This window comes from Sardina pilchardus, chromosome 6, assembly GCF_963854185.1.
Source record: "Sardina pilchardus chromosome 6, fSarPil1.1, whole genome shotgun sequence".
NCBI classification, from domain to species: domain Eukaryota; kingdom Metazoa; phylum Chordata; class Actinopteri; order Clupeiformes; family Clupeidae; genus Sardina; species Sardina pilchardus.
In genome coordinates, this window is record NC_084999.1 from 19306257 (window position 1) to 19331214 (window position 24958).

The following is a 24958-nucleotide window of genomic DNA, read 5'->3' on the forward strand; positions in this document are numbered from 1 at the left end:
GCATCTTTTTCAGTGAGAGTCATCTGTTGACAGTGAAGTAGCTGATGGTGGTGGTGGAAGATTGTTTTTTTACTGTTAGTACTCTCAATCTTACTCTGATAGAATGCCTTTTTTGCAAGTGTAACAGTGGATGAAAAAGATGATAGCGCAGACTGATAGTTACTATAGGTCATTTCCGTCTCTGGATTTACGCCATTTCCTCTCAGCAGCTGTAAGTTCCTTTTGCACTGAGTGTATATACTGCTTTGGTGGCATATTCACGATTCAGTGCATGTAGCCTAGCCAATTTTGACATTTAAAGATGTCATGCATATTTGTATTCATTCGTCTCCAGTTTACATCAGAAAGTTGAAGAAACGTCATCAATTGTGGAATGTCATCAACAAAGCCAGTTAACATAGGAGCCAGTTGCCATGTAACACCGGAGCAAAAGAGGAGCTAATGGGCTCCAAGAGATGCACAGGAAATCTATTAAAGTAATCTGATACGTGTACAGTAATCTAAACTGAAGTTCCAGAACTGTGCTGGACTGCCTGGCGGAACAAGCTGCAGCAAATTAGATGAGAGTCTTTGGCCACACTGTGGAGATATTACACTTGTTATATGCACTATACTGTGTGATGTCTGTGTTTTACACACCCCGTGTTAGTGCACTTCAATTATAGTTAAATCCAACTTAATGTGAAGTGCAACTCTTGGCTCAGCACATGTTGTCATAACACACTGAGCAGATGTTCTTAATAGGCTAATGAGCAGAGACTCTTTGAAAAGGTTACATTGACACTTTTTTCTTCCTTTGCATCCTTGGACACAGAGAAAGTGATTTTTTTTTGTTTGTTGAGTTAGCAAAAATGAACATGGAACACAAAGCCCAAAGATCCTTCTGAGTGCAAACACACGAAAATCCCTCCCTGGCCCTGGAGTCGTGCACTTACTCGGGATGCTCCGCTCTTTGGCTCGCCACACAGATGTGCTGAGGTTGAGAACAAAGCGGGGGAGACGGACGGGGGAGCAAAGCGTGAGAGAAAGTGATGGATACAGAGTTTCGGGGAGAAAGAAAGAGAGAGCGAGAGAGAGAGAGAGAGAGAGACAGAGACCGATTTTGAAAGTGGGAGTTGATGAAAGTGATTTGCTTTTCCTCCCATTTCCTGCCAAACGCCATATGAAACATTTCCTACAAGAATTATTTGCATTTGCTCATATTTCACAAGGCGAAAGACTATCTAATGAGTCACAGCATAGTTTTTTTCTTTCTGTCTAAGCTTATTTATTCTTTCCTTAGTCCTTTTCACAGCTTATTTATTCTGTCCTTAGCCTTTCCAATCGATTGTTCCTCTGGTCGTACTAGAAAGCTGTTATGAGTCACTCCAAATGATGGTGTCTGCATGGGATATTAATAGTATACCTCAAAGCTGTAGTTTGAGGGCAGCTCTGACAGACCCGAGTTTTGCCACACTGCTTGATTTGCCAACCAAACTTGCAATTAGGTCGGCCAACACAAATACCAATTTGGGTGTGTAGAACAAGCAGAGGGAAGTCAGTGGGGACTGAAAAGAGTTTCTGGTGGGATGGGGTCCCGGGAGAATTGTTTATACCTTTTGTGCAGATACTGCAAGGGCGTGGCAGGGATGTGCGTGTGTGTGTGTGTGTGTGTGTGTGTGTGTGTGTGTGGGAAAGTCTTGCAAAACCAAGTTATTGACTGCAATATGCCTGGGGAATGTCCAGCCTATTATTTAGAAAAAATTGTTCTGTGTTCATCATGTTCATTGTTCATCACAGTCACTGTCGTTTTCTCCTTTTTTCCCCCCAAAGATCAAACAGATTATACTGCAAATAGAGTCAGCAGATTGTTATCCTCTTGACTCTTGTTTTCCGTCCTGTCTCTTTTCTTCCTGTCATCATTTTGTCTATATTTCACAAGATTTACTGATGTATTAAGTGCATAACTAGAGACTTCAAGAGAAACTATCAGTACTTTGCGGTGACTGGGCAGTAGACAGGGAAAGTTTGAATTTCATGTCATGACCTTCGACATTTTGAGTTAGACCAAGGTTGACTGGAACTTGCACACATGGGCATGGGCCGGTCAAGAATGTTGTTTGTTGAGTCAGAGGCACCCCGACGTCTTCGACCCAGCCCTCGGTGTGCTGTAGTTCCCCCGAAACCATCCAGATCAACACACAGCCCGACCTCACCAGCCTACACCACTTCCTCTCTCCGTCTCCCCTAACCACACATCCTCCCTCCACACTCTGATCAGAGATGTTAAGTCACTACACTGGTGGACAGAGCCAGTAAATAAACAGTGTGTGTGTGTGTGTGTATGGTTATGCTTGTGCTTGTCTGTCTGTTTGTTTGTCTATCTATCTGTCTGTCTATGTCTGCACAAGTTTATGTCTGTGCATGCCTAAATGAGTCTTGTGGGAGTGTATAAAGGAGACTTTATTTTCATAGCTATCACTTTCATATCATATCACATCCCTTTTTATTTTCATATCTGTCCATGCAGCATGACAAGTTCTCTGTACCAAGCTAAACAATGAACAAGGCATGATTGTCTAGCCTGATGATGACCAATGCACATCAAACAACCCTTTCCTGTCCTGCTTTGAATGTTTTACAGTTTTGCGCAAGTGATTATGATTGCAATACAACAGGGCAGGGGAATGTCCAGCCTGTTACTTAGAAAACCTTTTTTCTGTGTTATTCAGCAATAGCGTGCCTGGTTCACACTTGAATGGTCTGTGAAAGCTCTCACTCTCTCCCAGTCTCTCTTTCTCTGCTTCTTTCTCACAGTGAATTTTTTCCCATTTATTTTTTTTCCCCCCTTCTCTCCGTCTCCGGATTCACCAAGCTCCATTTCGTCAGCTGAATGGAAAGCTGCATGTGCGTGGCACATGGTGTTGTTTGCCCGGCTGCCTCCACTCCCATCTCACATGTTAAAAAAAGACTTTTTATGAATCCAAAAGCCATGCTTGCGCTCTGACTCTCCCTGCACCGTTATTTGCTGTCACAGTTAGTCACAGCGGTGCGGTGGTTCTCAACAAAATATATCTTCATTGATGTAAAGCCACCAATAGCCACAGCTATGTCAAATGATATGTATGGGATACGTTCATGATAATACATAATTGTGAATGAATCACATATAAGCATTCTGGCCTTATAATACATGTTCTGAAATGGTTGTAAAGTGATATTTTTGAAAATAAGTTTAGCGATGTGTGCTAATACTGTTATGTTATGCTTGGCTTTAGAAATTAGGCATGCACATTTTGGGGAAAAACAACATATTATGGGCCTTCATTAACTGCACAACAGCACAAAATGAACGGACATTAAAACATGGTCTTTCACACCAAAGGAATCTTTCAGGCTCAAATGGATGTGTAATCGACCCCACAACTGAAGTGAGCCTTACTTGCCAAGTTGCCATACCCAGAGAGTCATGGTTAGTCAAAATGCTATCACCCTGCAACACACATAGCAAGTACAAGGAAATGGAGGAGAGGAGAACTTCCCTGTGCTGTATGGGAAAGCGTTATATTTAAACCTTAAGCATGCATAATCATAGGGTTGGCTCCATGTACCCTAACATTTGAATGTTTTCATGTCTGGGTCTGATAAACACCTTGGCTCTTTTCTGCGTAGACAAGCACTCTCTGACATGTGACTGTTTGCTTTGACGGCACATTTAACGGGACGTTAAATAGTAAAACTGAAGACCAGAGCGCTCAGTTTTGAGTTGGGTATGAAAGTTCTCTTTTTTCCAGCAAGGGAACAGTAAGTTCATCATGCCTCTACAGGAAATAGTTATAATAGTTAGTTTCACAGTTGTATAATTGAGTTCTGCTTTTTGGCTATTTTGGTCTCTGAATATCATAAAAATCAAGAAAGAGTTCCGTATTTAAGAGTTGCAATTCAGTGTATGTTGTGGGTGCATAGCCTGCATGCAGGGGGCATCTGTGGCTGGGATCTGGGAACGGTTTGGCCCCATTACAACTGGACAAATGAGCATGGCCATTTCAGCATGACTGGAGGACTGTTCAAAAAGACAGAAAGACAAAAACACTGTTCAAAAAGACATATTTAGCACTGTCACAGAGATTCTTGCATAATGTTCAGGAAGAGGAAGAGCTGTGAGACCCACATTGTTTGGAGTTAAGTGTTAACATTGTGCAATGTGAGCAGTTTCTGGAGCAAACCGTTTTGGAAAAACTAAAATATCGTCTGTCTCAGTACAGAATACAGAGGCATGCTCAGTAAAACAAATTCAAGTCAAAGATAAAGTGAACTTTATTGTCATTCTGAGACATACAGCAAGGAGTCTACTGCAGAAAGAAATACATTTTCAGACACACACATACATACATACCCCCTACCACACACACACACACACACACACACACGCACACTCTGGATTGCTTTGAATATCTCGGGGCATTAAAGACTTAAGAATGGATTCCGTGAGAGGTAATTTGGCATGTGGATCTTGTGAATCAGACAAAAACCTCTCATAGTTAGGATTGTTGCCATTGCAGTCTCATTGCAAATTATGGCCTACAAAATCAACACTGAAAATTACACATAAAATGGGAGTACCGGCACTCGTGTTTAATTATAGACCCTGGGGCTAAATGAGAGGAGTGGCAGGACAGAGGGGTTGTGCACAGCATGCAAAATACATTACTGCCCTCTGTTGGCAGTGTAGGGTTTGTAGTTTTAGTTTTTCAGTTTTGAATGTAAGAACCAGAGACTAGAGTTTCACTTGATTTCCAGTCAACAGATTGGGAAACCCTTAGTGAATATATATAAACATGCCAATATATATAAACAGTACACAATGTGTACATTCAGTATATAATGGTAATTGTTCCATTATTCATTGTGGGTTACAAAGACTGAAAGGGAAGGACAAGTGAATGCTCAGGTTGTGAAGGTCAGCCGTCTCCAGGTATATAAGCAAGGTGCTCTTGAAGGTCAACCTGGATATATCACAGTCTAAATAAAGAAATTGATTTCAGAACTTTTCTATAATGTATACATTTCTTTATGTAATTGTAAAGTTGTTGAGTGTACTGTTTTCTTTCTCTGCATAGGCCTATAACAATGTGGGTGGTGTACGTATATGTTTTCTAGAAATGGATAGTGTACACATCCCAATATCAGACCATGTGACCACATTCTACTCTGCACAACCCACTCATTCAGGTATTCTCCAAAAAACCACGCCAAGAGGGTTGAAAGTTGTTGCCGTCCTCACATGTATCCTTGTCTCAATTCAAATGTGCCTGAAGTCAGCCTAGCATCCTTGTTGTTTATGCAATACACCCTTGCGGGTGTTTTATGCTTTTTCAATCGGCTCTTGCAAATGTGTCAACCACTTTCAATCTCAGTTTCAGTATCAGTTTTAATGAAAATAGACAGTGAACGGTGTCTACGTTGTGTCAGTGTTTGTCTTTCACAGACCACTGAAAGTGAACTTCACATACCCCTTTTCCACCGACGCCGTTCTGGTGCTGGTTCGGAGCCAGTGCCAAGTCTGGAACCGGTTCTTTGCTTTTCCACACAAAATAACCTGGCTCTGGGCCAAGAAAACTGGTTCCAACTCAGCACCAACTTTGAGCTGGACCAGAGATAAGAACCAGTTATGTCAGCAAATCAGAAGCTTGCGTTGTCCACAGAGGCGGGAGTAACAAAAAAAATCTGAAAACAATGGCGGCAGCTCCGGGGGTCGTAACTGGAAATATTCAATGTGAATAAAGGTTTCTTGACCACTTTTAATGGCTAATTTTGATACGGTTTATTGTTTATATGCGACACAAATGTGTCCCGGACACACAGATCATTGCAGGTTGCTGTAAGCTCCCGAAAGGTAAAGTTAGCTTGTTAGCTTGTTGACCAAAACATAGCAACCTAGCATGCTGATATAACTACTGTGGTGTTTCTGGTCAGGCTAACGTTAGCAGCAAAAAAAGCAGCGTAGCATGGTCATAACCATAACAACGGGTTATCAAGTGCTAATCAAGTGCTAATGTTGGCTAACATGCTTTTCTAGTGACTGCAATAAATACACATGCAACATAGGGCACGTCCGGTTTTATTCCACAAATGGATACAGTGATACAGTTGAACTCTCGACATTTGAGCTTTTTGTGCTCAAAGTTAATCGTAATAAGTTTTTCCACCGCATCTCCATTTCTGCTGGTTGTTTTGGGATACAAAAGCGCACGTAAACAGTGACGTAGCGACACAGCACTACTCTGGAACTCAGTCTGTGGAAAAGCGAGCTGGTTCTTGGATAATCGGCAGGTAGCACCAGCACCGAACTGGCACTGGTACCAGCCCAGAACCAGCACCTGGTTCGTGGCGGTGGAAAGGGGGTAACAGTGATCCTGAAAGAGAACCAGATTGATGCATATTACTCATTCATAAATCTTGTCAGATGCCTTGTCAATGACTTGGAAGTGGGTTATTATTATTGTTATTGTTATTGTTATTGTTATTATTATTTTTTTTTTTTTCCAGTCTGTGGAAGTCTTAATATCACTGAGGTGATATTAGCAACAGAAATGGGTTCAACATAGTACAGTTGTTTAAACCTTTCCTGTATGTGTATGTGCACTGCCATTATAATACTTTGCACACAACGGAGTGATGTGTCAACAAAATATCACAGTTGCACCCTGTGCATTGCTCATGGGTGTTATATCACACAAGTGTTCTGTTCTCAAAATTCAGTTTACCGTAATATTTCCAAGGTGTTTTATCAATATCTCATCAGCCTCTTATTGTTATTGTGCTACAACAGTAGGTGTCTTTACTGTGGGGAAGATCAATGGTACATGCCTTTTAATTAAAAACCAAGCTAAAAGAATATTCTTTGAATGAACAGAGGCAAGACTAACAGCAGTCTTTACTACCGCCCCTCTGAAGTAAATGAAAAAGGGACCGGTTGGCAAACGGGAGGCCCAGCTGGCAAACTGGGTGGTCCTAGTCTACACTGTGCGATTGTTCCCTTGTGATTTAACACAACCAGATGAAAAACAGGAGCCACGAAAGAGGCAGGTTAGGTTCTAGTGCAGAAATGCTATCAGGTTTCAGATATGAAATAAGCAGTGTCCTCTGAAAATGTATGTAAATAATGATTTATTAAAGATTAAGCATTGCCTGTTTATTTTTTTTTTATTACTTCTGGAACATTTCATGAATGCACTATGTTTATACAGTAATTGTGATAGTATTATAACATTACAATCTAAAATGGCCTTAATGTTTAATATCGGTTTAACAGGGCCGGAGCGGAGGACATCTAAACCTGTTGAGTGGGCTAAATGTCTGAGAGTTTCTGATAAAGACGAGATCTATATTTGGCATGGGAGCACAGAATGTGCCGAAGCGATTAAAAAGGTACACGTTGTCATAGAAAAAAAGGAGATCAACACAACAGGCTCGGAGCACTAAATCAGTCCTGAATTCTACAATTTCATGCGTTCAGACATGATTTGAGACAAGGATAAAATCTAGAAAGATAGCAAAGATATGATTGATTGAAGATTGAAACAAAGATAATGCATGCATATCACCCCGCATATAACATGTATTTCATAATATGGCACTCTTGTTTTCTTTGTACACGTAATAGTGACAGGGATTTTGTGAAAAAATCTCTGGGAATGTATATAAAACAATGCTGATGTAATCTAAAGTATTCACAATTGCTCACTTTGAGTAGCCTAATCTATTGGAATATATTACAAATGACATTTTAGGGAGTGTATGTTGTAATCTGTAGTGGAATACACTTTAAAAGTTACCTTCCTGACACTGGTTGCTGCATGCAGTTGCTCTCTTCAGTGTGGGATTCAGATAAGCTGGGGCCTTGAGCTGAGTAAGATAACCAACACAGTGGCGAATATAAAACAGCAGGTGGGGTCGGCAGGGACGTGAGGGTAAACATGAAGCTGTGTTTTTTCGTGGCTTTCTTGGCAGTGGCAGGTAAATTTCAAGATTTTAAGATGTCTAACAAAAGAACAGAAGCTCTTATAATTAGCCTAAAATAAGTTAACCATTTGTGGGAGAATGCATTATGGAACTAATGCTCTTAAAAGATTTGTTGTGTGTGCTAAATGTGACATGGGATTCTGTATGTTTGGTTTTGGGGTACTCCGAGTCACAGGCAATTACACCAAAGTACAATATACATACACGTAAATGTAATCAATCATCGCATGCAACATCAAAGCACTGAGGCCCCGTGGGTTAAAACTTCCTGAGAAAGAGGCGCCTATGTGACTGTATATACCACCGTACCATATGTTTCATTGCATACCTTCCAGTTTTTGTTTATTTTCGTCCCTTTTTGCGAAGCATCTGCCTGGGAGGGAGAAGATGACAAAATTGTGGGAGGCTATGAGTGTGTGAAGAACTCCGTGCCCTGGCAAGTGTCTCTGTACGACGGGTACAACTACTGTGGCGGCACCCTCCTCTCCCCTGAGTGGGTCCTCTCTGCAGCCCACTGCTACCAATCGTGAGTGCACCACCACCAGAGAGACAGTGAGGGAGCTTGTGCTTACATATATGGGGCTGAAATAGATGAAAAGCAGGATTAAGCTTGATGCGTTCTGTAAACTCCATTATGTAAAATCAGTGAAAACAAATACGACATACTATGGGAAACAAAAGAAACACTTCTAGGTATTACTGTAATGGGGCATAATTTGGGGACATAAAATGGGACAACCTCTCTGATGTAAGATCAGATGTCACTAAGCTAGATTTTATGTTATTATCATATCATTATGATAATAATCTATGATAATAATATAAAATATATAAAGACTCACACTCAGAGGGCCAAAGAATGAGAAAAGTCTGGATCCAAACCACCTAAACATTTTTATTCAGGGCTCTATAGACAAGTGGGCAAAAGGAACAAATGTTTGTGTCCATGACTTTTACCTTGACTGCCACACCAGAAGAGTTAAAAACAAGGTGCAGCTCAGCTGTGTACCTCACTACGCACAATGGCCGGGTTTCCCAGATTCGTTAAGAAGCTCTTAAGTGCTAAGAACTTATTAGGAACGTTCTTAGAACGTTCTTATAGCACTCCTAAGAGGTTCTTAGCACTTAAGAGCTTCTTAACGAATCTGGGAAACCCGGCCAATGCTGGTCACTCCACAGGTCCCCCACCGAGGTGCGTCTGGGCGAGCACCACATCAGGGAGCCCGAGGGCACGGAGCAGCACATCATGTCGGCCAAGTCCGTCCGCCACCCCGAGTACAACCCCCGCACCGTGGACAACGACGTCATGCTGATCAAGCTGAGTCAGCCGGCCGTCATCAACCAGTACGTGCAGACCATGGCCCTGCCCAGCGCCTGCGCTCCCGCCGGAACCGTGTGCCTCGTCTCAGGCTGGGGCAACATCCGCGACAGCAACAGTGGCTGTGAGTGTGTCTGTGTCTGTGTCTGTGTTTTTTTTTTTGTGTGTGTGTGTGTGTGTGTGTGAGAGAGAGAATGTTTGTATGGAGGGAAAGATCTGTCATAAGGGCGTGCCAATTACAGTACAGTACATGCCTAAGTTTCTGTGTCCGAATGAATGAGAGTGTAAGAGAGAGAGAGAGAGAGAGAGAGAGAGAGAGAGAGAGTGTCTAGTGTAGACAGTATAAGTGTGAATGGGAGGGTAGCCTAATGGAGATTGACATTAAGGCAAAGAGACCACAAAAGATGGAGCTTTGGAGAATGTGCAGTATGAATGTATGTGTGTGAATTTCTCTCTCTGTGAGAAAGATCAAGAAATAGACAGACAGAAAGAGAGAGATGTGTGTGTGCGTGTGTGAGAGAGATGCTATAGACAGAAAGAGATAGAGAGAGCATGAGTGAGTGTGTGTGTGTGTGTGTGTGTTTGAATGCATGTGTGTGAATTTCTCTCTGTGTGTGAGAGAGAGAGAGAGAGAGAGAAAGAGAGTGAGCGTGTGTGTGTGTGTGTGTGTGTGTGTGTGTATGTGTGTGTCTGATAGACAGCCTTTCTGTAGCACTTTGACACATATGCCACTTAGTTTTCAGTGAAATGGCAGGCTCTCATATCCCCAAGAGACAGCTGGCAGCTCTCGCTGATGAAATAATGCGTTGCTTAACTGTTGGCTGAGAGCATTCACAGCTTGAATTCACTCAAACATGGTAATCAAACTTTCTCGAGTCCACGGGAGTAGTAGTGCGCCCACCACTTGATAAATGAACCTCGATTGCCTCCTTCCCTCCCACTTGTTTTTGAAAAACACAACCCCTGCCCTGTCCCTGCTGCAGCAAGGTACCCTGAGAAGCTGCAGTGTCTGGAGATCCCTACCATTCACGACGACATCTGCTGGAACGATGCCTACCCTTTCCAGGTCACCGACAATATGATGTGTGCTGGTTTCATGGAGGGGGGCAAGGACTCGTGCCAGGTACGGCTCATCTACTGTAAGCCTGTGATGTTGATGTTGTTGTCCCGAGATAATGCCGTGGAACACCTCTTTTGTATTTATTTACCACAGAGGGTTATGGTAGAGTATGCATTTGCCTTATACAATTGAACAAATGCATTCAGAAGTGTGTGTGAAGGTGACGAATGTGATTGTTGATAAATCTGGGAGGCTTGATTTCGACTGTTCAATTGTTGTTTCAATACCCCTGTGTTTACATTTACACAAAGGCTTTCTTTCTTTCTCTCACGTCTCTCTTGTTTTGTAGGGTGACTCAGGAGGCCCTTTGGTGTGCAATGGTGAGGTGCAGGGCATCGTGTCTTGGGGCAAGGGCTGTGCCATGAGGAACAAGCCCGGCGTCTACGCCAAGGTCTGCCACTACGTCTCCTGGATCAAGGACACCATGGCCTCCGGCTAAGCATGCAGCGCAGATGGACCTTAGAGGAGAGGACAGTGAATGGCCATAAATACAAGAAATCAAATTAAGCCACTCAGTGTCTGATTCACCGTGCTCTCTGCAGCTCTGCACCACACAGACCATTGCACATGAACACAAAACTGTCTTTTCGCTCTCTGCATTGTGTATAAGTCGCAATGGTTTTGGAGAGATGTACTGCATGGGTGATTTTTGTATAAGATAAATAATCAAATATAATACAATAGCAGAAATGAAATGACAGAATTTAGAAGTTAATTTTCACTATAGGGCCTAATCTAAAGTGAGGGGCATGGCAGCAAAACAGAGGTTAACATGGCTGCAAAACAGAGGTTTAACATTTAAGTTAGGCTATGTTTTTTTATGATCCACAATTCATGATTTATGAGAGAGATTTAAGAAAGGTCCATATAACAATGTGAAATAGGGAAAGTAAGCTCATGAGCATGTACTGTATGTTAGCAATTCAAAACATTCATAAAGCACTACTGATAGGCTACATTTTAACATGCTGTTTTAACATTTTAACCTTCTCTCATTCCACATCTGCTGTCGATTGCTTGCAGTATATGGAGACAGGCACCACACAAAATAACTGTGAACAAATGCCAAGGTCATAGATACATATCTGACTTGATGTTCTTAAAAAGTAACTCCATATAGCTGTAGCTCCATATAGTGAGCATGTTGCTATACAACATGCTCACTGTACCTAAAAACATAGGACACTAGGCACAGTAAATTAAAATGGCTACAATAGCTGTTTCCTGCCAGTAGAGGGTGTAAGAACTCTGTTACTCATGTTACTCTGTTACTCATGTGTTGGACTGAAAAATACCCTTCACTCAAGGGTTTACAACATCGCTTACTGTATACCTATTCAGGTTAAATATTATACAATAAGAGACGTTTTATTTGTTTTCATTTAGTTCGCTTTCTTTTTGTGTGTTACCTCTTGTGAGCCCAGAGCAGAACATCCACAAGTATTACACTCTCAGCTGGACACAATTTAGATAACGAGATCAGCAGCTAGGCAGGAAATCATACACCTCTGAAATATTATTGATAGAAGTAGAAGCAAAAACTGTCCTGTTCTGTTTGGTAGTGTCCTGAGACAACCGACTGTCACCACGGTGACTGTCCTGTTATTAATAGTGTCCCATGACCCTCGGATACTGTCCTGTGACACCGAGCCACTGTCCTATGATACCCAGCCGCTGTCCTGGGACTGTCCTGTGCTGTTATTAGTGTCCTGACACACCCAGCCACTGTCCTGTGACAGTCCTGTCCTGTTTTAAGTGTCCTGAGACATCCAGTTACTGTCCTGAGACACCCAGTTACTGTCCTGTGACACCGAGCCATTGTCCTGTGATACCTAGCCACTGTCCTATGACTGACCTGTCCTGTTATTAGTGTCCTGAGACACCTAGCCACATGTCCTGTGACACCTACTGTAGCCACTGTCCTATGATGACTGATCTGTCCTGTTATTAGTGTCCCATGACACCAGTTACACTGTAAAATGTAATCGCTAACCTACTTAAAATAATTAGTGATCTTAGCTGGGTTTTTTTTTTTTTGTAATTTGTTGACTCACCTAGGCTACACTTTGCTAAATCAACTTTGGTGAGGAAAGTAATTTGACTCATCAGCCTTAAGTAATCTTTATTGAAAAGCAAAGGCTGTGCCGGAGGACCACTTCTTTAAGATCTTGTGATTAAGATTAAGATGTTATGGATAGTCATACTTGATACAACAGTATAGCCTTTAGTGTCACTGCCATTTAGTTATGTGCTCTCCTCTAATATTAAAAGTAAGGATTAATATGCAGAGGCAGACATCCCGGTTCAGAAGTCCTGCCGAGTATCAGATCCAACCATTTAGCAAACCAGCTCATTCTAGTTAGCAGCCAGGTAGACATGAGTGATATGTTAAGTGCACAGGTAGGCTAAAGAAAATAATATGGCAGGACCTTAGCTTTCTGGACCAGGATGTCCGCCTCTGTTGATACTCTATATTGCCAAAAGTATTGGGTCACCTGCCTTGACTCGCATATGAACATGACATGACATCCCATTCTTAATCTATAGGGTATAATATGACGTTGGTCCACTCTTTGCAAATATAACAGCTTCAACTGTTCTGAGAAGGCTTTCCACAAGATTTAGCAGTGTGTTCATAGGAATTTTTTACCAGTATTCCAGAAGCACATTTGTGAGGTCACACAATGATGTTGGACCAGGAAACTGGCTCACAGTCTCTGCTCTAATTCACCCCAAAGGTGAATATTGGGTTGGAGTCAGCACTCTGTGTAGGCCAGTCAAGTTCATCCACACCAAACTCCGGCATTCATATCTTTATGGATCTGCACTGGTGCACAGTCATGTTGTAACAGGGCCATTCCCGAACTGGGCTTTGCCCCTTAGTTCCAGTAAAAACTCTGAATGCTTCAGCATTAGCCAAGAAATTCTGGACAATTCATGCCCCCAACTTTGTGAAAAAGAGTTTAGGGATGGCCACTTCCTGTTCCAATACATAGTGATTTAAGAGTGTGTGGACTGGGCATTGTCCAGTGCCTGTGGTGTTCTGGGAACAGTGTGGTAATGTGAACCCTAACCCTAACCCTTATAGGACCATTTGTTTTAATGACTGCTGCTTTCTGAACATAACCTGGATATTGAAGTTGTTTGAACTAACATGGACAAAATTCATGATTTTGTGTCACTCAAGTTTACTGCCATGTCTCTTAAGTTGCTTTAGACAAGAGTGACAGATACATGATGAATAATGTAATAACACCGTTCATTTCAGCTTTAACAACTTAAAATGAATGATCTACTTTAGGCTACTTGTAATTTTTTAGGCGATCTTAACTGGTTCTAAGTAAAGTTAGCCAATTACATTTTACAATGCACAGGACAGTAGTTGGGTGTCATGGGTCAGTGTCATGGGTCAGTGGCTGGGTGTCGGAGCACACAGGACAGTTTTTGCTGCTACTGCTCAATGTAAGTCAGATACAGTAGGCTATGGTAGATAGGCCTAATATTATATTATGTTCACCAATTTTCCAATAAATCCCAAGCATTCATATGCTGAAAAAAAGTGTTATAGGCTAACGTCAAGATACCAATTGTATTGCAATAACGAATAAACAAATGTATGCTTTTAAATTATTTCTTTGAAAATGAGCTAATCATCTCATGTCGATATTGGTTCTTCCAATGAACGGTTTTAAATGACGTCAAAGCCCAGACGTTTGACACGATCCCATGCGTTATTTACTGTACGGGAGGGATTGTAGGGGTGGTCTGTCTTCTGAATGGGACAACTCATTTAGGGCTGGGAATAAAATATATTGGGCGTGTTTCTTTTAGCTTGAGCTGTAGCCTATAAAAAAGCACCGTTAGACATGTGGTTGTCACTACAAACAAGGGGGTGAACTAAGGAGAGCGGTATAAGTTTTCTGAGGATACTACCAACAGAGGTAAGACACTCGAATTCATATATTCCGTAATGTCAAGCAAAATAACTGGTTAGCCTTCTACAGTAAACTATGCTACAGTTTAAAGTTAGGCTATTCTTTACGACCTCATAATTACATTCCCAAATGATTTAGCCTAGTGGGTAGCCTCTGTGAGCCAAGTTGTGATAGCCTACGGTACAAATTAGTCTAGAAGTGAATTGTTATCAGTGCTTTTGACAATGCAATTTTATATTGAACCATTTTCAAATTGAACGACTTGGAAATACTGCTGTTGCACATAATTTAAACTTTTTTATGGAAAGAATGCATTAATCCTTAGAGACATTTGCAGTCGAATGAATTTTACCCATCTGAGAAAGCATAATATGATAATAATTGCATGTCTCTTATGTCAGCCTATATATCACAGAACAATCATTTGAGTTTTTGCATTAATGTTACCAGGAAGCATGTCAGAGTGCAGTTTGTCAGTTTCACTTGCGCAGATGTGTATATTGGGCACACAAACCTCTCTTCTCTCGCATCGCGTCAGCCACTGACAGGAGAATGTATCGGGGAAATCGCTGTTCACCAAGTCATGAAGCTTGAATCTTGTGATGCTCGTCCATTATTTTGGCGGCTACCGCCAATGTTTCAGAAGTAGCGGGATACAACAAAAAGTGTAGGAACGCTTAGGACAAAAATGTAGAGGTGCCGAACTGCGTTCCGGTGCGTTCCGGCCCACTTCTAGCACTGATTCTGGTATATTTACTGGGATCCATTATTTTATCAGCAATTTTGTCACCGTTAGATCATTAGGCTATTTACTGTAACTGAACCTGTGATCATTTCCCCTGATTTCTTGTGGTCATTCATGTGGTTTCTGTATCTGATAATTTCATGTGGTTTCTTCTGATGTAGGCTAAATCCTTTGGTAATGTGATATAAGGGGAAGATAGGCCTATACAAAAAAGATGTGTGTATTGTATATTTCTCCATCAATTTGAATGTCACTCTTTTTTACAATAGGCCTACATCTTGTTTTTTCCAGGTGTGAAGATGAAGCTGAAACCTTTGCTCAGAAAAGTTGGCACGTTAGTGCGTGCAATACTGACCTTCCTTTTCGCCTTGGTGGTACTAGGGGTGATGATATGGGCTTACGTCGTAGGGTTCCCCCTTGCCACGTCCCCTTACGACATCATCTCTTTCGGCTTCTACGGCTTGCTTCTCAGCATCCACGTGCTGATCCAGAGTATGTTTGCCTTCATCGAGCACCGGCGGATGGCTAACAGACGAAAGCCCTGCTCCTACCAAAAGACTGTGGGCTTCACCATCTCGGCCTACCAGGAGGACCCAGAGTACCTGCGCGAGTGCCTGAACTCAGTGCGAGCGCTTGCGTACCCATCGCACCTGATGCGAATCATCATGGTGGTGGACGGCAACTCCGAGGACGACCTCTACATGATGGAGATGTTCAAAGAGGTCTTCGCCGACCGGGACCCCGGGTGCTACGTGTGGCAGAACAACTACCACACGTGGATCCCCACACGGGGGGGCAGCAGCGCCACCAGCCTGGAGCCGGACACTGACGATGGTCTCTGGGAGGAGGACCCCCAGCGGAGCGAGGTGGAGGAGCTCATCAAGACCAAGAGCTGTGTCTGCATCATGCAGAAGTGGGGAGGCAAGCGGGAGGTGATGTACACCGCATTCAAGGCACTGGGGCCAGCCGTGGACTACATACAGGTGAGAGTTGGAGTCAGGCAGGTAGTGCATTTGGGTGATGGTGGTCTAGTAGTGAGGGATTTGGCTGTACAAATGTAACACCAAGGGGACTGAGGACAGGAGTTAGTTCACTTTAAGTTGCTTTGGACAACAATGGCAGATAATTATGTAATAATGTAAAGAAACATATTACTGTAACACTATACTAAAAACATTGTATTTTACTTTTCTCCCTGTCTCCATATCTCTCTGTGCTTATACACACACAGGTGTGTGACTCTGACACAAAGCTGGACGCGTTGGCCACCTGTGAGCTTGTGAAGGTGCTGGAGAGCAACGAGAAGTACGGGGCTGTTGGGGGAGACGTGATGATCCTCAACGAGAAGGACTCGTACGTCAGCTTCATGAGCGGCCTGAGATACTGGATGGCGTTCAATATCGAGCGCTCCTGCCAGTCCTTCTTTGACTGTGTGTCTTGCATCAGTGGCCCCCTTGGTAAGAGAAACATAGGAGGAAGAATATATATAATGTTTTCATTTTTGTATACATTTTACTCAGCTTTTTGCATAGTCATTGTCTCAATGTCTCAGTCATGTTCCTTTTTAATCCAATTCGTGGGTGTTTGTTTTTGCTTCACCAATGCAGGTCTTTACCGTAACGACCTCTTGCAGCAGTTCTTGGAGACGTGGTACAACCAGATGTTTCTTGGGACTCACTGCACTTTTGGGGATGATCGTCACCTCACAAACCGCATGCTGAGCATGGGCTATTCCACAAAGTGAGTATCACTAACCTCCCTACACTGCAATACTGAGCACTAAGCACAAACTTTTTGGGTTTGCTTAAGTCTACTTTGGGTTCTACTTCAATGAAATTCATAAATTACTCCATCTTTACAAATTTGATCAGAACCCTTGACAAGCTCGAGACAGATTCTCAAATATATAGATATTTTGCTGAGGTGTTGTATTGATAGCATGCATGTCATTTTCCCCAGGTACACAGCTCGATCAAAGTGTTACACAGAGACACCAGCACAGTTCTTACGGTGGTTAAACCAGCAGACCCGCTGGACAAAGTCCTACTTCCGGGAGTGGTTGTTCAACGCCATGTGGTGGCACAAGCATCACCTCTGGATGACCTATGAGTCCATCGTAGCCGGAATCTTCCCCTTCTTCGTCACAGCCACCATGATCAAGCTCTTCTGGACGGGCTCCTTGTGGGACATCATCTGGGTCCTTTGCTGCATTCAGCTCATCGGCCTGGTCAAAGCAGCCTACGCCTGTCTATTGCGCCGGAGCTTTCTGATGGTATTCATGTCACTGTACTCTGCTCTTTACATGACCAGTCTCCTTCCTGCTAAATACTTTGCCATCATCACAATGAACAAAAGCAGCTGGGGTACATCAGGGCGTCGCAAGATTGTAGGTAACTACATGCCCCTTCTACCTCTGTCTGTGTGGGGGGCCATTTTGTTGGGAGGACTGGGCTACACCATCTACCGAGAAACGCAGCAGGACTGGAGGACAGAGAAGAAACAAGAGGAGTTGAAATTTGCGGTGTTCGGATCAATAGCATATATATGCTACTGGACTGTGATGATTTGTCTATACTGGCTCATGTTCTTGAGAGTCTGTCGGAAACGATCAAAGTCTTATGCGCTAGAGGTGTAGGGATGTATATGGATGTGTCTGTTTGTAGTTTTAAAGATTATTTCAAGTTTATTTATTATATATTATATTTGTTTTTTTAAATGTTTTCTTTACATGTGCAACAGTTTATTTAATTTATTGAACAGTATATTGTGAAAAATACTGTATGTACACTGAAAATAAGGCAATTTCTCAAAGGGACGTTTTCACCAAGAACAATAGCGATAACTATAAACAAATATCATTCTTGTTCATATGAATGTCGACGTTCACACATAATGTATAACGATTACGACATGAAGAACAATATTGTTGGGGATCACATTCAGAGTGATTTCGAGAGTGATAAACAGCTAATAGCCAATCAGAGCCCATTATGTTTAAGCCATCACGTTCACTAACACAAGGAGACACTTTGTTGATGGTCAGTGTGGACACTTTTATCGTTATCGTTAAAGTTATTGGTATAGTTATCGTTATCGTTATCGTTCTTGGTCTGAATGCCTCTTAAAAGCACTGAGTTTCTCTGACTTTTGGTTATCAGGCTGTCCAAATTTGGTGAGCCTCTGTGATGTCAGCGGCTGACCAGTCCTTAGTGTACTTTTCTACATCAATGTGAAAGATATTGCACTGACTACTGATGATGTATGAATTCATTCACTATATTTGACATATTTATATATTGACGGCCGTAGTTTTGTGTGTTGGTAACAAAACTCAGAAACTTAGAATGTCTATGGACGAGGTCATTGCTTGATCTCTTAAGGTCAGTTGTTACACTGGGGGGGTGTACCCTCCTTATGTTATATAAAAACCAATGTGCACTGTTGGGCGGAGAGATATATGTTGAGTTATACGGGGATGCAATAAAACCAAAGCACTTTCTGCTCTCATGACCACACCTATCCCTGGGTTAAAAAAAAAAAAAGAAAAAACACAAATATAAGAGAGAGTGCCTGTGTTCATGACAGACACAAGAGATACATATTGCAGTTATGGTTTTCTGAAATGCTTAACAGGACTTACACTTCAATGACAATGAGGTTTTATTCAGAACCAGGACTATTTTTGGCACTGAGAAATGTTTAGTTAAAGTGATAATTCCGAAAATGTGTCTCATGGTCACATGTTTGAGATGTGTATTGGCTTGGCTTGATTTTGTTTACAACTCTTGAAACTACAATGTATATTTATTGTACAATGGTGATTAATGGGCACATGTTTTGCAAGTGTCAACATTGTGATGGTTTGAAATATTAAACAGATTATTTCTGAGGATGTCATTGGTTTGTCATGGTTAAATTAGTTATACAGTTATATGTTCTGTGTCAAAGGAATAATCTGTGATTATGACAAAGGTCTGTTTATATTTGAGGTCTATTGCAAATGCTCTTGAACCAACATGTTGCTTGCTATGGGTTGGTTTAAACCCCTGTTTCAGAGTATGCCACCACAAAATGAGCCAAGTTGGTCAATTAGTCTAGTTGGTTAGAATTATGCAAATATCATTAATTCAATCATCATGAAACTTTGCATAAATGATAACCACAAGATTCCTATTCTTTGATCTATTATCCTCTATTTTCTTCACTGATCCAAAGAGAAAAGCATGTAGTCTCAAAATCATGTTCCAAACAGTGACCAATCACCATTATGGTTGTCTGGGACACATCCCTTAAACTTTTGAGTTAGTACTTGGCCAAGCGTAACAGGGTGTACTACACAGGGTGTGTGTGTGGGAGGGGATATGTTGTGTGTTTGGGTGGGGGGGATTGGTGAGTGGGATTATACCATGTACATCAGTTGTACATGAATGAAATATCTAGAATTAGTCCATCATTTCTCTTTCGGTTTACATGATGTATTAATGTAATGTCAACGTGATTGTGTAACACAGGTACCATGTTCTGAGTAGGTATTGTAATAGCAATTTAAAGGAAGACAACATTTAATTTCATTTAAAGACATCAAGATGAAGTCTTAACATGAAACATGCTGAATATGCTGTGCCACAGTTTCAGAAGCATTCATTGAAGTTGAGTTCATGTCAGACCACTGACTGTGTGCTTTCTCAATAACACACTCATGGTGGGTATACGGCATAGCTCATCTCAAAGTGTAACATAAGATACAACTCCGCCTCCAACCATACCTCTGTCTCTAACCATAATCATCTTTAAGAAAACTCATGTGAAAACTTTTGCCAACACTAAGCTGAGTGATTACTGTATCTCATGCGCTCATGGTAACACAATGAAATGGTGACTAAAATATAGGCATCCCATGTGTTATTTCCTGGTACTAATCAGCACTCAAGAGCTTCACATTGATCTCACATGATTCTGTTGGATAAATTCATATTGCTGTGGCAAAATACGTAATAACTTTGTGTTTGAAAGAAAAACATTGTTTAATGTCAATGTGTTAATGTTTTGTGGTTTAGTAACTGACAAACTGCCTTTTTTTGCCTTTCCCTACAGTATATGTGCTTACCTTACTGTATGTGATTCAATTAGAAAAATGGATTACTCAATTGGAATTACTTTTTTACAGTTCATTAACAGTAATATTATAAATAATATCTGACAAATCTCTGATACTGTCAATGCAAGCCCAGAAAGCATGATATTGCACGCTGTTAATCAGGTATGATCAAGACCATCTTAGTTTGTTTATTTTTGACTGGATACCGTCTGCTAAGTGATGGAACCGATTGCTCAATATCAAAGACACATAGAATTACAACACTGAGGGTTCCTTGTGTATCGTCAGCATTGGAGGACACATACACATCACAGTCAAAGTTCTTGCTAAGTTCTGCCAAAAACAGGCAATCTTGTGTGAGTGAGCAAGTAACCATGTGGTTGATTGAGTGGGTTGGTGTAAGAATGAGAGTGTGCAGTGCAACCAAAGTATTCAGACCCTTTCAAGTTTTCCACATTTTGTTATGTTTCAGACTCTTAAAATGGATTCAATTATTTATTTTCCTCGTCAATCTACACACAGTACTCCAACACTCCACAAAAAAGCAGGTTCTTGGAGTGTTTTGTGAATTTATAAAAAGCGAAAGACTGAAATACTTTATTTACATAAATAATCAGACCCTTTGTTATGAGCTCAGGTGCATCCTACTTCTACCAATGCTTTTACAACTTGATCAGAGTCCACCTGTGCCTAAATGAATTCACTGGCCATTATTAGGTGAGGCAGACATCTCTTTATATAACGTCACAGGGATGGTGTATGTCAGAGCCACAAGGTTGAAAAAATGGTCCGTAGACCTGCGAGACAGGATTGTGTGAAGACACAGATCTAGGGAAGGATACAAAAAATCATTCTGCAGCATTGAAGGTGGCCAAGAGCACAAGAGTGCATAAAGAAGGACAAACAAACACATGAAGCCATTCTCTTGAACCCAATAAACTTACGAAAATACTATTATGTATTGGAAATACGTACTTCAAGTATAAATGCAGCCCATCGTTTATTATATTAATAACAACAATATATCAATAATAATATATATCATGAATACAAAATATTTTCATATAAACAAAAATCATAAACATACAGAATGTACTTAGTGCAATGTGGGCTGCACTTTGTGAATTCTGCCTTGACGTCAAAAGAGAAAATTGTGAACATTGTGAACTTGACCATGTGAACAAAAGGCATCTTTTCTTTGTATGAAAAGGCTCAAAGATAAATGGTGAGAGAAGTTTAAATATTGTCGTAGTTGTATTCAGACAGACCACATCATACTCTTCAGACCTCTTGACACAACACAGTTTAAGTCAAACAGAGTAAAAGTGGTCTCATTCACCATGTTTTGTGCCTGTCAAAAACTGTTTTTGATCTGGTTTGATTAAGCATTCCCCTATGAGTAATGACGTCCAGATGTCCACAGTGATTCCCTGTAAACGCTGACTTAAGCAATCCACCACCTTTGGACAGTCAATATTCTGAGCTGCATTCAGGGTCATTGTTATCACTGCACCACCAGGGATGTACAGTACAGTAGTAGGATAAATGCAAGTAAACACAGTTTATCCAACTCTTATTAGAGTTTATCCACTCGTCAAAAGAGTTTATTCATCAACAGCAACGTACTTTTAACATTCAAACATTACACTGTATTATCCACAATCACAATATGTACATTCACCAGAAACCATTTAGTGAATCCATTCCTAGCCATAAAGGCCAATTGGGCCAGCGCTTACAGTATGTCCAGTTGCCATGGTGCTAAGCAAACGAGAGCCATAGACTCCCCCCGGATATTACACCAGTCCATCGCAGGTAACCCCTAGCAGAAGCTGCTACCCATTTTACAGTTGGGTGGACTAAGACAATGCAGATGATGCAGACAAGATATGCAGCATTAGTCATCATCTGGGACTCGAGCCAGCAATGTTGTGATTACCAGCCTAACCCCTTAGACCATTGAGCTTTGGCAACGTTATAAACATTGGACAACAACCATCATCAAACATGTTCTGCATGTCTTTTTTGAAATAGTGAAACCGCATGGCGCTGTCCTCCTCACCTTGATCACAGAGTTGTTTTTTTTTTACGACTGCTTTAGCACTACATCCCTGTGCACCACACCTGCATATATCAAAGGCAGGTCCACTGACACAGCAATGATGACGCATTGACGTCAGTGGGGCCCCAATTGCACATGACAGTCCTCACTCGAAATGAGTGATCGTTGGCTTTGGGCAGTGTCACCATGTTTCCCCATACATATGCTTTATGACCAGTTGGGTGGAGTTCAGTGTTTATTCCTCCCATTAAGATTTATTGTGGAAGAAATGTGGCTTTTTTGTGTCTGTCAAAACATTGCATAACCATAGGGGGAGAGAAGACTTTACATAAGGAGCAAAAACAGTTACTGAGTGTGAAGTTATATAATCTTAAGAGAGAAATGTAAGACAGCACTTTAATGGATGTTTATCAGTGCACTGCGTCGGGAGATGTCTTTAGACGTTTCTCCTTACTGAATTTCTTTTCATCATAAAATGTGTCTTTTTCTATTTGATTAGAATTTTTTGATAATTATGAGATTTTTAAACAACACATAAGTCCAAGAGTCGCAGGAGTCGAAGGTTCTTGGACTTTCAAGCCATGTAGTGACAGCTTCCTGCATCTTTTTGTGTCAGTGAATCTTATATTGCAAACAGAGATGGGGAACAATTTTTCACCTTTGCGTAGGTTTTGATCAACGAATGACTAGTTTCAGGTTTTGTAAAGAAAAGTAAAAAGCAGAGAAAAGTCGAATAAGTTCATAAGGTTGGCAAAAAAGTTTTATTGACATTCATAGGACAAAGTTAATTAAGTTAATCTATTCATGGTCAAAATGGTTCTAATAGTACTTTTATGTAAAATAAATATACATTTCAGAAAATAATGTTTTAATAAAGTATCTCTTTCTTTAATGTTGTGTCAACGATGTCAACATAATTTGTTAGTACTTATGACACATTTACAGTGTAGTTGACTGAAAATGTAAGAAAAAAACAAATGTCATTGACAAAATGAGTGACCGCTGCTGTGTTCAATCCATGAATATTTTCTGATGCTTTACAAAAAAGTATATACAAAAAAGTACCAATAAGGACACAGTCTGCTTAAGTCTGATTGAAGATTTCTGTGTTTGTGTACTTCCATTCCCCAGTGTTTTCAATCAGCTGAAGGATCTAAAGGTGAGAAAGGTGGACCCCACCTTGTCTTTCTATGAGGCCAAGACGAGGCTCAAGGGTTTGCATAATGTACTGATGCACCTTGTGTACTGGACCCATTGACGTTTTGAGTTAATGATTCCTGTGACATTTACAGCTATTTTTGACCCAATGTGTGGACCTGTCAGAGAAGAATTTGAAAAGACTGATGCACTGAAAAGGAACCACAAACATGATGACATTTTGAATGTAATCATAAGGACTAAAACAGCAATATGTTGAGAAAGAAATATGTTACATTACATTACATTACATGATTTGGCCGACCCTTTTTTTAGCCAAAATGACTGATTATATACTGTGGATAAATAGTGAATAAATAGAAATAGAAAACTAAAACAGCTGCACATCTTAAACATTAAGTCATTGTAAAGGTGCTATGTGAAGTTAAAAAAGAAAAAGGAAAAAAAACATGCAAAAATGTTTTAGGAATAGCAGCAGAATGGGAAGAAACAACCTTTTTTTTGGCATAATGTCAAAAATGTCTGTAATCTTGTAATTCTCCATTGTACCATGTCTGCCTGTAATAATCGTAGAAGCCACTGAAGGAGTGTGGCTGCGCTCAGGATAACTCGGATCCTGTTTGAATTCCACAAAACATCTGAAAACAAACAGGAATAAATTTAGTGTGCACATACAGTATCTTACGAAATGGAGCCTAAAGCCCACACAAAAAGCTATGATGTATCAAATATGATTAAATTGTTTTCATTATTGACCAGTGTTATTTGGCAGGGGTGTCACTAGTCATTGAAAACTTCCGGGGCTAAGCCCATAGAGTCTAAACGGCTCTCATAATTCCAATTTTCCAAGACTCTATAGCCTCATTTACGCCACATTGATTGATTGATTGATAGGCAACAATATTTTGACAACCAAATGCATGCCCTGGTACAGTCATCTTTCTATCTATCTCTCTCTCTCTCTCACACGTCTACGACCAACCAAATTATGGCTTATGATAAGATAACATTCAAGGTATATTTGCTGCCTGAAGGAGAGTGAGAACAGCCCTGTTCTCATGAGGGAATGCATATGCTTGATATCTTTATAGCTTGTACTCTGCACAATGATCTAATCTAATCTATTTTCAAGTATTGACTGGAATCCTGCCAAAAGATTCCTTCAGATACGCTGGTTGTCAAAACACAGATGCGCTGTTTGATGTTGCACTGCTGGCTCTTAAAGGGAATGACAGATGATTAAGAAACTTAAGAACCACCCTTCTGAACAACGTGGTGTCTGATCGCTAAAATAAGGGCCTATAGGTTTCGCTGAACATAATGTTAACTTACAGGTCCAATTTGCCTCAGACTTTCAGACAAGGTAAAGGGTCCCTATATCTCAGTCCTCCTACAGTACATGATCTAGATACAGAACAGGATCCAGAATTTGGTTTCACTTTGTTCACCATATAGCGTCTTTCCACTGGGCATTTTCGTAACGGTACGGTATGGCTCGGTGCGACTCTACCTTGTTTG

At 41.0% G+C, this 24958-nt stretch overlaps 2 protein-coding genes across 2 annotated transcripts; both read left to right on the forward strand.

The window, feature by feature from the left end:
- Nucleotides 1-5141: 5141 nt before the first annotated feature.
- On the forward strand, nt 5142-10895 carry LOC134083383 (trypsin-3-like). The gene is made up of 5 exons (XM_062539710.1): nt 5142-5211; nt 8371-8530; nt 9184-9446; nt 10306-10445; nt 10732-10895. The coding sequence occupies exons 1-5, from the start codon at nt 5142-5144 to the stop codon at nt 10879-10881; spliced, it is 783 nt and encodes a 260-aa protein (XP_062395694.1). The 3' UTR covers nt 10882-10895.
- A 3448-nt stretch (nt 10896-14343) lies between these two features.
- Nucleotides 14344-17844, forward strand: has1 (hyaluronan synthase 1). Its single transcript, XM_062537732.1, has 5 exons — nt 14344-14383; nt 15414-16105; nt 16354-16579; nt 16730-16862; nt 17082-17844. The coding sequence occupies exons 2-5, from the start codon at nt 15422-15424 to the stop codon at nt 17755-17757; spliced, it is 1719 nt and encodes a 572-aa protein (XP_062393716.1). The 5' UTR covers nt 14344-14383; nt 15414-15421; the 3' UTR covers nt 17758-17844.
- The last annotated feature ends 7114 nt before the right edge of the window (nt 17845-24958 follow it).